Source organism: Stenella coeruleoalba (genome assembly GCF_951394435.1).
Source record: "Stenella coeruleoalba genome assembly, chromosome: 1".
Lineage (NCBI taxonomy): Eukaryota > Metazoa > Chordata > Mammalia > Artiodactyla > Delphinidae > Stenella > Stenella coeruleoalba.
The window spans coordinates 52,497,281-52,514,726 of record NC_137169.1 but is presented as its reverse complement, the minus strand read 5'-3'; the positions used below and the strand labels follow the sequence as shown (position 1 = coordinate 52,514,726).

Sequence of the window (17,446 nt, the reverse complement as noted above, 5' to 3'; positions counted from 1 at the left end):
TAATAATTGCTTCATTACTGAACATTAGCCCACAACAAATTACTTGCACTAATTTAGGACTCAAATTTGTAATTATTTTCATTTAAAGCAATAAACACTAGCTCTTACACAGTGCATATAAGCAAACTATATTAATTTTTAATACTTACTAAACTTTCATATAAGCATTTGAAAATGAGATAGTATCTAGCAGCTTGTCTTTAAGATATGAAATTGTTCTGCAAGCTGACAAAACAGGAAGATCTGCTGCAATAAATTTATTACAGGGACTCACTGTAATAAAATACCCAAGGAAATACCACTCATAAGTAAAGAAGCAGTATGTGTGGTGGTTAAAAGCCTAGATTCTGGCAGCTGACTGCTTGAGTTCAAACTCTATTTCTGCCATATACTAGCTGTGTGAATTTGGATGAGTTAATTAACCTCTCTGTGCCTCAGGTTCCTCACTTCTAAAATGAGGATAATGATAGTACATATTTCATATGGTTCTTGTGAGGAAAACATTAAGTAATTAGAAGAGTGTCTAGCAAACAGCAGACACTCACTATATGTTAGCTATTATTGGATTTGTATTAATTATTTGGATTAATATTAGGATTAGTATCAATATGAGCATTAGTGATATTCCAAGGAATAAAGACATTACACATAAATAATGGGGAATCAAGACAAAGATAACTAGGGCACAGTATGTAATCATACCTAGAAACTGGCAAAAAACTATACTAATAAAAGTTATAACCAAATTTCTGAAGAGTTCTATATTGCTTAGAAACAGAGTACACAATTAAGCCATAATAGTCATGCTTTTGACAAACTATGCACACCTCTGTTTTCTATGATATGATCTTATAAGGCATGACGTTACAGTGACCAAGGACTCTTCTAATATGGTATACTTACAGGGCCAGATTTTAACGAGCCATGACATGAAGCAATGCCTAGGCACAGTTGAGACTAACAAATATCCTACCTCCTTTCAAATCACAGCCAAAAAAGCTACAATCACTTCACCCTAAAATTTAATGAGACTAACAACCTGAATCATATTTACTAAGTCTTCCCTGTTGCTTTCTCCTCTTCCTTTCCCCCAGTTTATTTAAAATGCCTTTCATGAAAATGAATTGCCACACATTCCTCTTTGGCCATACGACTGAGCTGTAGAACTGTATATCAGATTCAGCTCTTTCATTGCAGGTACAGAGACCTGCTTATTTTCTCTGCTCAACTACACAATTTCCATCACTGGTGGATCACTGAATCCCCTATCCAGACTGCCATCCCATCGTTCCGTGGCCAATTCAAGATCCTTTATGTTCTCACTCATCTCTTCCTAAAGCTTGGCTCAATTTACGTAAAAAGCAAATTTCTGGCCAATAATCCACAAATGGGTAATTCACATATGGCTCATCAAGAGTTGGCTGCATTTTAGAACGTAATTTTACAATTAAATTTAGACTTCACTAAACATCTACTAATTAAAAGCATCTACTTATTAATTTTCCTAATCTAACTAGTTAAAAATTGATAGAACACAAACATATTGTAGTATGGCTCCATCTTTGAGGACAATATCAAGACTTTTTGTGTTTATTTTCTAAATTAGATTATTACTAATAATACATTTCCATAATAATCTAACATTTCCCACTTCTTTCCATGTTAATTTACTTAAACCATAATAATCCTTTGAGCTAAACATTATTATCCCCATTTTATAGATGAAGAAATTCTAAAAGCACCTACAAAATATATATTGTATATAATTTTGTCAGGCTCTTGACAGAGTTCTTATTTTTCTAGAGAAAAACTCAGTAGTGAGAAAAGTGGTTAACTGAAATTAAAATACCAAAGTAGATTTTCAATCTCTTCAATACTGCTAATACAGGTTCTTTATAACCTGGAAACTCTCCCACTACACTAAAATCTTTTCGCTGTGGCTAAGAAGTTTCTACAGCACTTCTTATACAAACTATTCTAAGCTTGGGAGTGAGCGTGAAGCTCTGCATCAGTCCTATTCAGATGCCTAATAAATTCATACGAGAAGCATCAAATTCAATAATAACCAGGAACGTGGCCTTTCATGGCTTCTGCTAAAACTTCACCTGGCCTTGAAAAAAATATTTCTGAACTTTAGAATTTATTACCTAATTACAACAAGAGGTGGTATAACCAATTAATTAACTTGCCCAAAACCAAATTTTAAATTGTGTTTACGTGTCATCTAAATGTCACGGGGATAACAGTTCTACATACCACTGACAAATGGTGAAAACGTGCTGTGTACAACTATAAGTGTATTTAAGATTGACTTAAGAAGAACATTCAGTTTAAGACTGAATGTTTTTCCTTCCAAGATTTAGCTGCAGAAATAAATAAGCTGAGTCCTTTAATGTGAATCAAAGTAGCATTTAGAAAATGAAGTTTTTTTCTATCAGTTCTCCAATAAGCACAAAAGCAAGAAGAATATCTAACACTTCTTTTGCAGCAAAATTACTTCATATAATCTGTGCAGAAATAAACATCAGTATGTGTGATGGTGATTATGAGGAAGATGGGATAGGGGGACATCTAGAATTTTACAAATAAAAATAAAATCCAAAAAAAACCAAAGGTATGTTACAATGCATACATATATATTTTTTTAAGTGTAAAACTCAGAACTGATAAAGGAATTTTTCTCGTAAGCAGGGATTACACTGTTAAAGACTATCAAGTTTTTCTTTCCATCTTTTACTGAACTTTTTGTTTATCTTTTTAATTTCTGAAGCACTTCTCTAACATGTGCAATATTCAAAATACAAAACTTGCAGATAATGTTTTTTTAAGAGGGTAAGAGCAATCATTATGATATATTTATAAGAATGCAAAAACATATAGATTCCAATGATAATGAAAATGTAGCTGAATATCTAAAACCACATCTGAAAAGTGTTTTCTAAACTAAATCCCAGTTTTCAACATGTTAACAAAAAAAACCCACTGAATATGTTCATTTAGTCCCAATTAATTTTGGCTAACCTAAACTTTATTCAATCATTCTGCAAATGTTTATCAATCACCTACTATGTGCTAGGTAATAGAGCAACACTGGAGAGGGAAAAAAAGTATCAATACGTGCCATTTGCTTTATATTTATATGCCCTAATAATTAACCAATATATAAACTTCCAGAATCTTACAGTATTCATATTTCTTGAAAAAGATATTTCCCAAAATATGCATTTTTTGGAATCAACAACTCATAATTCAATAATATTCCAAAGAGAACTTCCAATAACGAAGAGGGTTATCTGGCACAGGAATATGCCAGCAAAAATAAAATAGATATAATCTATTTCAGTAATCTTAAAGCACACTGCCAAAATATGGAATTTAATGTTCTTACATAATGCTCAAAGTATTTTTCTTTCAATCTATTCCTGATTGCCTTATTAAAAAAAATTGATTTTTATATCACTTGGCATTTTATGTGCTTTGATAGAGTACATTTTGCTTTATTAAACCACAGTGTCTTTAGGCAGCACTAATGTATTAAAATATGCATCTTAAAAGTGAAGACATTTCTTGCCAACAGTTTTAATTCCCCATGATAGTCAGATGGTCTAAAAATACTTTAACTGGTAAACTGGTATAACATATAGATGTCTTGCTGTGACCTTTCACATTGCCACCCCCAAACCAAATGCATCAGTAACTTTACCGTAGTTATAATTGGGGTACATATAAATACATAAATATTATATGTTCTATATTAAATATAAACTTCACCAAGAACATTTCTACTCAGTTACACTCATTGAGATTAATAGGTAAGCAAAACTATAAAAACCTTCACGTTAAGGGAAGGGAGAAGAGAGAGAATTGGGAATGACTGCTAATATGTATGGGGTTTCTTTTTTGGGGTGATGAAAATGTTCTTAAATTAGACTGTGGTGATGGTTGCACAACTCCAAATATACTAAAAACAACCGAACTGTATGCTTTAAATGAGTGAACTTTATGGTATGTGAAATATACCTCAATACAGCTGGAGGAAAAAATCCTCCATATAAAAAAATTCATCAAGTTCCAGTCTCTAAAAGCATCCATGGGTATAAAACTATTCCTTCCCTTATGTCCACTTATTACATCATCTATCATTTTATTCACTAAGGGAGCTATCAATTGTAATGGTAACAACAGAAATTATAACACCCCACCTTTGGACAGTAGCATTATACATCAAATAATTCAGTTTTGCCTAAGTCAGTGGATGTCTTAAACAATTACTACTTCATATAACTATAATACAAACTAATTGCTCCAAAAAGCTCTGAACAGGCTCTTATACCTGGTAATCCAAAATGCTGAATCCCAAGCCTTTATGATCTTTTACTAGTTCAACAATCTTGACTTCAGGAGACCACAGGGCTAATTCCCCATCATCATCTTCTTCAGTATTGACATCTATATTGTGGTCAGCCTGAAATACCAAAGAACATAAATGCTTCAATACACTGTCCTTTCAAGTTTGAAAAGAATTAACGTATCAGGAATCTCATAGTTTCTTCTCAAAATGAGGATACTCTTTGGCATGCATAGTTTTTCTTTTTAATCTTTTTAAAAGGGGCATGCACTGGGGCACATATACTTTAGTATAAAACCTTCATGAAAATTCAAGCACTTAAAAAAACAAGTTGTTCATACAGTTTTTGTTTTTTTTTTTTTTACGTTCAAGTGTCTGTTTCATTCAAAGTATTAACACTGACCTCTTATACTAAAATGAGTTCTGTCATCCCAGTAGAAGCATAAAAGGAAAAATATGCAATTTAAGAAGATATGAAAACATCACACAAAATCAAAGCTTTTAAGATATTTAAGTAGCAATACCTGAATTCATAATTACAGTGAGAGACAGAGAGAAAGACACCGACACAGAGGCCAGGACAGGACAGAGAGATACCACTTCTGTTGGCTCCTAGTTTTCAAGAAAAACTTTACTAGAAAAATAAGGTGAAAAAAAATCCAAGTCTTTGGAAATCATGTAAGTCTAAAAACAGGTAAAAATCAGAGTTGAAATAATGAAAACCTGATCTTGGAGGAAGGAGGTCAACACAACTACTCAGTACACAGATCCTCAGCTGCTTTCCCTGACTCCACACCCGCACATCCCCTATTCCAAGCTCCCTCCTTTCAGGGAAAAGAGTCACTGACGCATGGAATTCTAGGAAGCTAAACGACAGACGGTCAATGAGTCGACTACGCAGAAGGAGAATAGCTGCTCCAACCTTCTGCTTTTATACTATTTATAGTGCTGGATTATATTCATGTGATTTATCTTCCCCAAATACTCTGAACTTCTATCTGAGGCTCAAGAATTATCTTCTTTTTCTTTGTGGCCCTAACAATTAACAAAATGCCTGGCTTCTAGGCTAGAATGGTGTGGGCTGTCATAGAGTTTACCATGGTTATCCCCTCAACCCGCAACAGTGCGCAGCTTACAGTAGGCGCTCATAAATGTTTGTTCAATACATAATGAATCAATCACCCACCTTTGAGAGGCCTTCCCTTGAAACTCTTTTTAAATAAAGCTATAGACTAAATAATAGTCTTTAAGAAGTCTACTTCTAAAAACTTTGAACGATCTTAGTAAATAAAATGGAAGTAAATAAAATAAAATGATGTACTTCCTATGAATATAATTTTGAGTGACCTGTATAAGAAAACCCATTTAACGGAATCAAAGCTGGCAGATGTGGCAGGCAGAGGGACCCCTCTATTATGGAAGAGTAAGGCACCATAGCTAATACAAAAACATCTTGAAATGAGGGCTGGACCCGATCTCAAACTGTCCCTGCAGGACATGGTGGATTAAATCTAAACATGGGAACGATTTCCTGGTTCTTGAATTACAGAACTTGAAATTAGTGGGAACGTTCTGGATCAATAAACATCTGTTTATATCAGTCTGATGTGAGGAACTGATAGATTTAAAAAGAAAACACATACTTTCCAATAAAAAGTAAAGTTACAATGGTAATACAATACGATTGATGTTCTACTGAGGCATTTAATACCTTTACTGATTAATAAGCATTAGAATTTTGTCTGAGCTGCTTAACAATATAGGGTCTAAGAACCTAAGATCATATTGAGATAAATGAAAAAAGACAGAAAAGAGAGCCAGGATTTTAAGAAACCACATATAATTTTAAAACCCAAGTTTATAGAAATTTCAAGGCATCCAACATATATAAGATATTATACTCCAACCAGAAATATATCACTTTGATACAATCAATTCTGCATAAATCCTGTATTTACAGAATAGAAAGCAATCAACTAATGGGCAGCAAGGATGACATTGAGCATAATTCAAAGCTGTTGTTTACCCATTGTGGTAAAGTATGACAGATGGGAGCACAGAGTCAGCAAGCGGAGTTGGTGATTTACACACCCTGTAAGATTAGATTAACGGCATTTTTATCAATAGAGGTAAGCTATCACCCACATTTAATTTTAGTAAAGATTGCAAGAATCATAAAAGTGTGGCATTTGAGTCCCTTCCTTGAAACATGTTTACCAAAGATAAGCATTAAAAAAAATTATCAATCAACAATCAATAATTTACTAAGCACTTTGTATATGTGCAGTAAAGAATAAAAACACCAAGAGATACAAAATAATTCTAAGATTTGGCCTCTGCCCACAGGAGCGGACAGTCCTCTTGGAAAAACAAACTTAATATACACTAAAGTATCTGTGACTACAGGACAGTGCTACACTCTTGTATTTTAGGAAATCACAAAAAAGGACAGGTGGACAAGAGGAGTTGAGAACAGCCACAGCTAATTTTTACTGAGCACCGTCCTTATGCAAGGCATTGTGCTAAGAACTTTGCACACATTACTTCATTTCCTTCTCTCACCACAGATGAGGTAAGTACAATAAGTATCTTCATTTTTCAGAGGAAGAAGATCAACAGAAAGTCAAGTTATTTGCTCAATCATTCAAATCATTAAGTGGCAGAGGCAACATTAGGGTCTATGTACCTTGAAAATCAGACCGTAGGTAAGCAAAAGGGAAGCCCCTGTGTATCAAAACTGGTGTTAATGGAATTATAATCTAAAAGAGTCTGGAAAGGGGAAGAGTGACATAAAAGTTACAAAAACACAATTTAGAAAATCATGTGCTTAAATCTGTTTTCATAATTACAATGCTCTTTAAAAAAAAAAAAAAAAAACTACCGGGAGCACAGAAAGTGTTATTTTATTCTCTGACCTTCTGAAGGCTCTTACAGCAATTTTTACTCATTTCAAAATTGGTCATAGATCTTCATGTTTTTTAAGCTCTGAAAAAGGGAAGTCCATTAGCTATTCAATACTTACCAACATCTTAAACTTGTTAAGATGAACTGAGTTGAACTGGGAGCCAAAAGTAAGGAGCTCAGGTAATTACTAAAAAAAGGTTTTCTAAAATCAAAGTGCATGCACATTAATGTTACCAACCTTTCAAGTTACCAAAAAAAAGAGTAAAGTTTCATGACATTAAAGAATAGTAACAATTTGAAAAGCTATGCATTGTTGCCTTTGAGAGCTACTGTTGTCAAACAAAAGAGGAAGGTTTTTCCCTCCCCCTTCATATCACAATACACTCTCAGGACATCCCTGATGAAGGGGCATGCCTATGGGAACCACAGTGCGAGTATTCATTTAGTACCTCCATTTCAGGAAGAGAGGTTTCAGTGGTCCTTGGTTCATCTACAGAGGCTTCATCATCAAACAACCGTCGACAGCAAACCAAGGTAAAGGGGGGCGGCACTTCTTTAAGAAAGGAGACTGCTTCTCGGCGAGATTTCCCGTAGAGCTGCACTCCATTGACCTAGAAAGATAAGGGATAAGTCAGAATTGAGGAGGCCCCAAATGAAAAAAAAAACAAAAATCTCTTGCTTACGTCAATCTATCAAAGTGAAAACAGGATAATCGTTTTATTTTCCCTGTAAACAAAGGGCCTAAATTTAATCATTTTAGTAGTACAAAAAAACAGAAATCCCTAAAATTTATAAAAATTAAGGCTAAAGTTTTACTGAAATTGGGTGAATAAAGTATAAAATGTGCTCAGAGTACAACTATTACTGGGTATGTGATTTGCCTAATTTTTCACACCTCCCTGCTTTGTCCTTTCTATACCACAATGTTGTTATTCTCTCATCTACTCCCCATCTCTCCTTAAACACACTAAATATCAATGATAGCCTTCTTAAGACCGCTTCCTTTTGCTTTTCATTTTGTAAGCATATCAATAGAGATATTAACACTAATTTTTAAGGCTGTTAAAAACTGCTCAACTTACAATGTGTAGGTAACAAAATCTAGGATACTTGGCCGTCAAAATTTAGCATCAGTTCACAATTTTCTTTCACATCCCGTAAACTCTTAATACCATCCTAGAAAAATCACCTCTGTAGAAAAGAAATACACATAACTTTGCCTCAGATCCATTCTTACATACTCTGCTGACACAGCCATCAAGTGTAAGAAGTGTGTCAGATTTTCAAATTGTTTTATACAAGGTTCCCACATGTTTAGAAAAACAAAAAGATAATCAACTATTCCTTATTAACGATTAATGCTTATCACCAAAAGATTATCTAAATTTCATATTATATATAGTGCATAGTAACAATTCTTTGCACCAAAGATGATTTAGAAACATGTCTATTCTAATTTTTTATATATATGACTTTAGCTCAAGGAGCTCTCTCATCTGTCTGCCACTCCCAAAAAGCTGAGGCATAAACACAATCCAGGCAACATATAATCTTTTCACTTCTGACTCCTACCTTCCCGGCAGGGTTCAGCAGCATTATTAGTTTTAAAAGTATTTCCGGTCTGGCCTTAATTTCTGACAGGTGCAATGCTAATGTCCAGACAACTGGCAGGGCTGACTTTCCTGGGAGGAACGTTTCCACTAAATCTGTCAAAATTGCTCAGAGAATAAGAGCACAGTGGGTTTTTGGAAGCATCCCATCAACAGTGGTCTGAGCCCAGAGTCATTCATCCCTTGGAACCACTCTCACCTGTAACATACCCAGCACTTAGCCATCAGACCAGACATAATCTGCCTGCCTTTTAATTATTTACAAAGAAATCACCACATAGTAAAGAGGCCCACATGTGTTTCAGGGAGCTAGTCCTAAAAAGTAAACATTGTCTCCCAGGACTTTATGACTGAGGAAGGGGTCCAGCAGATAGCAAGTTCAGCAGCACATGAAAGGTTCTTCCTGGAAGAACTGCAAGTCAATCTTCACACAAAAATGGGGAGGGAGGTACTTGCCACTGGTCACACCATGTCCATGGTGCCAACCAGTGCCATGAGCACAGAAAGTTCTAAAATCAACCAAATGGGGAGTGACATACTGAAAATAAAGCAAGCGGATAGATACAATCAAAGCAGGAATGCTACTCATGCACAAGTATTTTAGCTTCTGTTTCACATTACTTCAACAAATTTGAAAATCACTTTTCAGGTTTTTATCTCGGTGTACATTTAAATATTTATTTAGCTCATTATTTATTCATTTGAATTGTCTCCAATTATTATAGCAATGCCTGGTAGTCCTCCTCACCACTCTATATGGCTAAAGGGATTGGTCACATTTCCCATTAGCAACTCCTATCTAAGGGGATTTATGGCTGCTGTAAACAGCTGCTCTGGGCTGAGACTTGGCACAATGTTCTAACCCTGAAGCATATTTGTGTTCCTAGTTTTAAGCTCTAAGGAGTACATTAGACAGACAGACAGACAGACAGACACACACACACACACACACACACATACAGTTCAGGAGTTTATTTGGCTAACTTTACAGAGACTTTTTAATTTCTGTATTCAGTTGCTCAGAAGCAGCCAATTTTTTTTTAACATCTTTATTGGAATATAATTGCTTTACATTGTTGTGTTAGTTTCTGCTTTATAACAAAGTGAATCAGCTATGCGTATACATATATCCCCATATCCCCTCCCACTTGCGTCTCCCTCCCTCCCTCCCTATGCCACCCCTCTAGGTGGTCACAAAGCACCATGCTGATCTCCCTGTGCTATGTGGCTGGAAGAAGCCAATTTTTATGTTAGAGTTCACAATATTTTTCTAGACTCTTCAAACCTCTTAAGTACTGTCAAGTCTCAATTATTCAGACTTTGTGACTAGAAAACTCATACACATGTATTCATCTGCAAAGTACATAATACTGGACAAGTATTGTCCCACTACTTCATTCAATCCCCATTCAATTCTATCCTATAAAGGTTGCTTATGTCTTTTCATGATGGTCATGTTGCCAGTATCTCACAGTGAGATAATGTGTAAAGCATTATCTTTACATGGACAATATTCCATTAGATCCTCACAAACATAGAGCGAATAGTAAGAGTAAATAGGCATTTACTGATGAAGAAAATGATTCTCAAAAAAAGTGACATGCTAGGACATACAGTTCAGCTGTGGCAAACTCAGAACCCAAAGCAGCTCTGACTTGCAAACCTGTGCTTCTTTACCTATCCCAAGTTCTTTCACTAGAAATCTATACTTGTGAATTCAACCAGTCTTCATGCTACCTCATTACATCGCATTCTATTACAAGGGAGAAGGCCCATGAATTCCAATCTCGGCTAAGGCACAAAGGACTCAGTTGATGGCTGAGATCACCTACACTTGCTCTACTCAGATCCAGCCAACATTTCTTTATCACCTACCAGGTACCAGTAGTGAATTATACTTAATGCTACTGAGTTGTAGACTAAAAATGCTTTAAATGATACAGTTTATGTTATGTTTATTTACCACAAAAAAGTAAACTAAACTGGTTTTTACTCATATTTCCATATCTCTCAAATAAATATATCTCATTTCTCAATACCTAATAGCTACATGTTATGGCAATGTTTTCCAAATGGTCTCCAATCTGCAGATTATCATGTGTGACACCACAAAGTTATGTCATATACTCTGCAAATAAGAAGAGAAAGACATGATTCGGCACCAAAAAACCCATTAAGTGACAGCATAAATTCTAGGGCATTAATCCACAATAAGTGTTCCAATATCATTACTTGAACATCTCTAAAAATAAGCCATTTACTACATCTTAAAACAGGACCTGGCCTCCCATGCTTATGATAAAATTTGCCAATAGTCACAGCATTTTTCTCTCCGACCTCAAAATTCAACTCGGAATTCTCAACATACTCCTCCAGGTGACTGAACGCTACTTAAAAAACCCAACAAGAAACCTATTTGCTATTCTTGCCATCCCACTTTAAGCAAATATAAATTTTAGAAAGAAATCTCTACTTCAAGGCCCATGGGATTCTAATCTTGGCTCAAGCAACTAGGTTGACTCTATTAAACCCAGCCTAGGACTTCCTGTGGATCTAAACTTGAGAGAACCCTCTTCTACACAGCCTTCTCAAAGTTTGACCATTCCGTGTATCATTTTTAGAAGCTTAGAAAGTAGTGTGATGTATTGAAAAACCAGTGAAATGGGAGTTAGAAAACATGAACTAAAGTCATCACTCTACCAGTGTATAAAGTTAGGGGAGATCAATGCCTTGTTTTCGTATCTGTAAAATTAAGGGTTGTTGCTTGGTTTGTCTGCTGTGTTGGCTATAGAACTTTCCAATCTAACAAAATCTCTCAAGGCAGTCATGTCACAGCAGAAGTGCTCTAGAATTGCTCTGACTGCAGAGAGGCTGAGAAGCCTGAGTGAGCCCGGTAGAGGCTGCCATCATGGCGGGGAGGGAGTCCCAAGGAGACAATCTGAAAGCTAGTCAGTAACACATAAGCCTGAGGTTATCCAGCTCTAATCCTTACTAGAAATAACCAACAAAACCTGCAAATAAATATGACTACATGTTCCGAACAAGGGTCAGGGGTTAGATTCTTAAAAAGAATTTTGAAGAAAAAAATACTAATTATGATATCAAACTAAAACAGGACATTAGCTTCTTTCTCAGTTAATCATTTAAATAAGCACTCAAAAGGACATCTCAGGAGTCCCAAAAGATGGGGAAAATGAACTGAAAGTACGTTATCTACTTCACTTATCATTACATAAGTTGTTAGTATTTTTCCTCATCTTTATTTTTCCCAGTTTTACTGAAATATAATTGACATATAACATGTAAAAGTTTAAGGTGTACAGTGTGATGATTTGATATATATATTGTGAAATCATTACCACAATGAGGTTAGTTAACACTTCTATCACCTCACATAGTTACCATAGTTTGTGTGTGTGTGTGTCTGTTTATGTGTGTGGTAAGAACACTTAAGATCTACTCTTTCAGCAACTTTCAAGTACACAACACAGTTTTGTTAAGTACAGTCACCAATTATTTTCCAATATAAGTAGCTCACATTTCATTGGTATTGATGATGTAACTCTGTGGATTTCTGGTGAGAACACATTCTCCTACAACTTAAAAATTCCTGCCCTGTGTCTTTTTCCCCTCAAAAATTTTACCTCAAGAAGCTCATCTTCTGGCTGTAGGAGGTTCAGTGTATCAAGAGGACCACCTGGAGCAATCGAAGAGATATAATGGTGCCCATCAAAGGAATCCACCTCCATGCCAAGCCTCAGAGTGTGAATGGGCAGCAGCTGCAACAAAACACAGAACAGTAATATAAACACAACAAGGACACATCTGGCTGTTAATCCTCTATCAAGTATTTTTTTGACACAGAAGCCCCATCCCCTGAATCAGATCACCAAAATCCCAAAAGAGACAATAAGGGGAAAACTAGCCTCAAGTAAAACATGAAGTCATTTGTCATCTTGTTCTCACTCTTGTCCACTCAGATTCCTTGGGAATGGAGAGAAAGACATACAAAGTCTCCAGTTCTAAGCTCCAAACTTCCTATAGTTCCCAGTATGTATTCTGTGTTTCACTTTTCTGCAGGGCTTCCCATCCCTCAGGACATCTAGTTCCTTTATATTACCTAAGTTTCACTCACACTTCAATACTAAAGCAGTATCACTTCCAGGAAGCCCTTCCTGATATCTGAGCTAATCTGCTTCCATCTGGGGTCCAAGATCACACTGTACACATCCCCATCACAGCTCACAATACACTGCTTTTAAAATTCCTATTTTCTGGGCTTCCCTGGTGGCGCAGTGGTTGGGAGTCCGCCTGCCAATGCAGGGGACACGGGTTTGTGGCCCGGTCCAGGAAGATCCCACATGCCGCGGAGCGGCTGGGCCCATAAGCCATGGCCGCTGGACCTGCGCGTCCGGAGCCTGTGCTCCGCAACGGGAGAGGCCACAACAGTGAGAGGACCGCATACCACAAAAAAAAAAAAAAAAAAATTCCTATTTTCTTAACTGCCCCCCGACTGCTTGAGGGTAACTTTTCTCTCTATAGCCTCAGGCCCTAGAATAGTAGCCAGCATCTGAAAACGGGCTCATTACATGTTATCTGAACTAATCCATGAAAGATGGTACCTCTTTCAAGATGTCTTTTTCCATCTCACCAGCTTAAGAGAGAACAATTTCTGATTTGGGGGAGGTATGGGTGTATAATAAGAAAGGCAATCATTATTCCACTCTAGGATTGGTTCTGTTGACTTAGAAGGATTCATATAGGTTCAGGTATGAGCCAAGCATTAAGAAATTCCAGCCAATGTCAAGGTAAAAAGATGAGTGTCTTAGTGTTGTTGGCTCTAAAAGTCAAAGGCGTTCACCAAACTCCATTCCCCTGATTTTCAAAATTGGAATTAATGATTTCTCATTGTGGTATAAACTCAAACATGGTAAATGATACTACAATAGTCTGTTTATCCAAAATACCAGGCCCATCTCTAACTGTATATTTGCTAAGGAGAAAACCCTACACAAGGTGGCAATGCATCCACAACATGGCTCTTTCCCTATTTCCTTTCCTCTGCGATCACTTATCCTGGAGCTTATCACCTCCCCTTAGTCATCTGCTCTGAGCCCTCAGAGTTCCACAGGCCTTGCTTCAGACACCACCTGGGGCTCATTTCCATACCACTCCAGACAAACAGACAAATGTGAAGTGGCAAGGCATCCAGCTGACTAAGGCCTCAATGGCTTACAACAGGCAGGAGGGATTCCCGGCCTTGGGCTAATTTTCTGAAAAGTAAGTGCTCTTGACCACCAAGCACTTCAGGATCTACAGCCATCTCTGGCAATAAGATATTCTAGCAACGCGAGGGTAAGACTGCTTTTACTCTTGTTGCCTCTCTGTGATCTCTTTATTTCTCACTGTTGCCACCTCATTCTGTTTAGTCATTGTACCAAATCCTGTATATCAAGCTAGGAGACATTAGGGTCAGTTTCTTTAGCACTAAAAGGTGAATAAAAACTCCGAGAAATGTTTCTGTAGTAACACTTTACCCATCCATCTCTGCCAACTCTCTTCCTTCCTTTGTTTATGAGCCAAACACTAGGGCAGGGAGTGGTCCGTGGGTCCACCTGTGGGTCATCCCCAGTGCTGTGCTAAAGTATGCTTGCAAGAGCAGATTTTTCAATTTTCAGGAATTCTGCAAGCCAGTTGTTAATGACAGCCATTATTAAATATGAAATTATAAGATTACAATTAAATAAATAATATTAAAAATAAATGTAGTGGGCTTCCCTGGTGGCGCAGTGGTTGAGAGTCCACCTGCCGATGCAGGGGACACGGGTTCGTGACCCGGTCTGGGAAGATCCCACATGCCGTGGAGCGGCTGGGCCCGTGAGCCATGGCCGCTGAGCCTGCGCGTCCGGAGCCTGTGCTCCGCAACGGGAGAGGCCACAACAGTGAGAGGCCCGCGTACCACAAAAAATAATAATAATAATAAAAAAATAAATGTAGTAAGTACCGAAAATCCATCACTTCCTAATTATTTTGACCGCATTTTATCTATGTTCTTGAAGTGACTTTTATCTGTTATACATGTATGGTGGAAACACTCTCTATCTAAGAATTTAGGGAATACCAAAGGGATGAACAACTGAAAAAGACAGATGAAATGGTTGATTTGTCTAGCGCTAAATGCAGGTAGGTCAGGTAACAATATAGTCCTGCTCCCATGGAGAAACCTGCATCAATGAAGTGCAACTGTGAATCATTACCTAACTCAGTGTTCACTGCTGTCATTTTGGTTGCTTGAAATCTGCCACGGTGGAACTATTTATACCACAGGTATTGGTAAATGCTACAAATTAGGGTTGCCTTTTTTTCTTTTTTTTGAGGGCTAGACATTTCCCAGCATATCACTGATCTACAATCTAGTTTGGACATGATACCCAGCATATATTTATAGAGTGTAAAACTATGTGCAAGGATTTGAGCTTTGGGCTGGAATTACAGGATGAAAAAAAGAAACAGTTTCTACCCTCCGGAAGTAACATCTAGGATGGAAGACAGACAATATAAACAAGGAAGAGAGCGAGAAGAGACAAGCAAAACAAGTAAGCCAATAAACAATGCACCAACAAACAAGTGAAAGATAAACCCCAAGTTACCAACTGTGATAAGTGCTATGAAGGAGCTAATCAGGGTCAGGACATCAGACACAACAGTGGAGGCTGTTTGAAAAGTTGGTCAGAGTAGGTTTCACAGAGATGGGGACATTTAAGGTGAGAACATATATATATGGAATATAAAAGAAAAAAACATGGTCATGAAGAACGTAGGGGCAACACGGGAATAAAGATGCAGACCTACTAGAGAATGGACTTGAGGATACAGGGAGGGGGAAGGGTAAGCTGGGACGAAGTGAGAGAGTGGCATGGACATATATACACTACCAAATGTAAAATAGATAGCTAGTGGGAAGCAGCCGCATAGCACAGGGAGATCAGCTCGGTGCTTTGTGACCACCTAGAGGGATGGGATAGGGAGGGTGGGAGGGAGGGAGACGCAAGAGGGAAGAGATATGGAAACATATGTATAACTGATTCACTTTGTTATAAAGCAGAAAGTAACACACCATTGTAAAGCAATTATACTCCAATAGGGCTCCCCTGGTGGCGCAGTGGTTGAGAATCTGCCTGCTAATGCAGGGGACACGGGTTCGAGCCCTGGTCTGGGAAGATCCCACATACCATGGAGCAACTAGGCCCGTGAGCCACAACTACTGAACCTGCGCGTCTGGAGCCTGTGCCCCGCAACAAGAGAGGCCGTGATAGTGAGAGGCCCGCGCACCACAATGAAGAGTGGCGCCCGCTTGCCACAACTAGAGAAAGCCCTCGCACAGAAATGAAGACCCAACACAGCCAAAAATAAATAAGTAAATAAATAAAAAGCCAAGTATTTGAAGCCCTTTAAAAAAAATTATACTCCAATAAAGATGTTAAAAAAAGATGCAGATGGAAAATAAGCATATGAAAAATAATAATTAAAAAAATTTTTTTAATTAAGGGGAAAAAGTTCATCTCAACTGATATAAAGTGAACAAAGATAAAAAAAAAAAAGAATGAGTCAGCCAAGACAAAGATAAAAAAAAAAAAGAATGAGTCAGCCCTACAAAGAGCCTGCTTGGGGACTGCTTGTGGGAGGTTAGTGAAAAAGGTAATTGCAAAATTTTTGGTTTGAGCAACTGAGTAGATGGTAGCAATTTCTGCATCGAAATAAGTGTCCAAATTAAAAGACATTGCTGTACACACAATTTGCTACTTACATAATAGCATGTCCTCATAAAAAAATAAAAGGATTAAGGAGGGAACTGATTCCAGTCTCCCCTGCCAGCCCCTTACTAATCAATCCTGCTCTATTCCCCACATCTATGGAACAGCTGATGTCAGGAACAGGTTGGAGCACTGAAGAGCAGCAGAGGCTCACCCATGGAATCCCTTGCCCACCAGATACAGGATGCCCTTCTAGGCTATTCCCCCCGATATCTAAAACACCACATACTCCCTAGAAATGTGCGCCATGAACGGAACACATATGCCCCATCTTCAATCACACTGAACAAATAAACCAGAAATGATGTTTACAAAATCTGTCAATCTAAAAGACGCCTACCTAATATTCATTCTGCATCTAAATCTGAATACAGCTGGGTTTCTGAGACTTCATGTTACATGGCTGCAGGTTTCTCTGTGGGAGCAGGACTGTTTAATTACCTGTCCCAGCTGCATTTTGCAACTAAGCAAATCAACCGTTTCATCTGTCTCTTTCGGTTTTCCACCCTTTCGGAATTCTGAGAGCAGAAAGGGCTAAAATGACAGGAGTGGGTGCAACAGACAGATGATTGATGCCTTCACACACAGAGCACGTTATGCTTTTAGATGCTTATTCAATATGCTTTGCAAGGGGTCCTATTTAAATCTACAAAGTTAATGAGAAGCGGGATTTTCATAATCCTGATGTGACAAGTAAAGGATACAAGGAAATATATCCAAGGAAAGTGTGACCACTGTGTGATTTACTATCAGCACTAAAATGATGAAGA

At 37.4% G+C, this 17,446-nt stretch overlaps 1 protein-coding gene across 8 annotated transcripts in view; it reads right to left on the bottom strand.

The window, feature by feature from the left end:
• Positions 1 to 17,446, bottom strand: part of PATJ (PATJ crumbs cell polarity complex component) — a 358,864-nt gene that overhangs the window by 266,515 nt on the left and 74,903 nt on the right. For all 8 annotated transcript variants that reach the window (XM_079919148.1, XM_079919149.1, XM_079919151.1 and 5 more), the window contains 3 exons: positions 12,507 to 12,641; positions 7,702 to 7,863; positions 4,334 to 4,465 (listed from right to left, as the gene is read on the bottom strand). In XM_079919148.1, the coding sequence (XP_079775274.1) occupies positions 4,334 to 4,465; positions 7,702 to 7,863; positions 12,507 to 12,641 (429 nt within the window). The remainder of the gene's footprint in view (positions 1 to 4,333; positions 4,466 to 7,701; positions 7,864 to 12,506; positions 12,642 to 17,446) is intronic.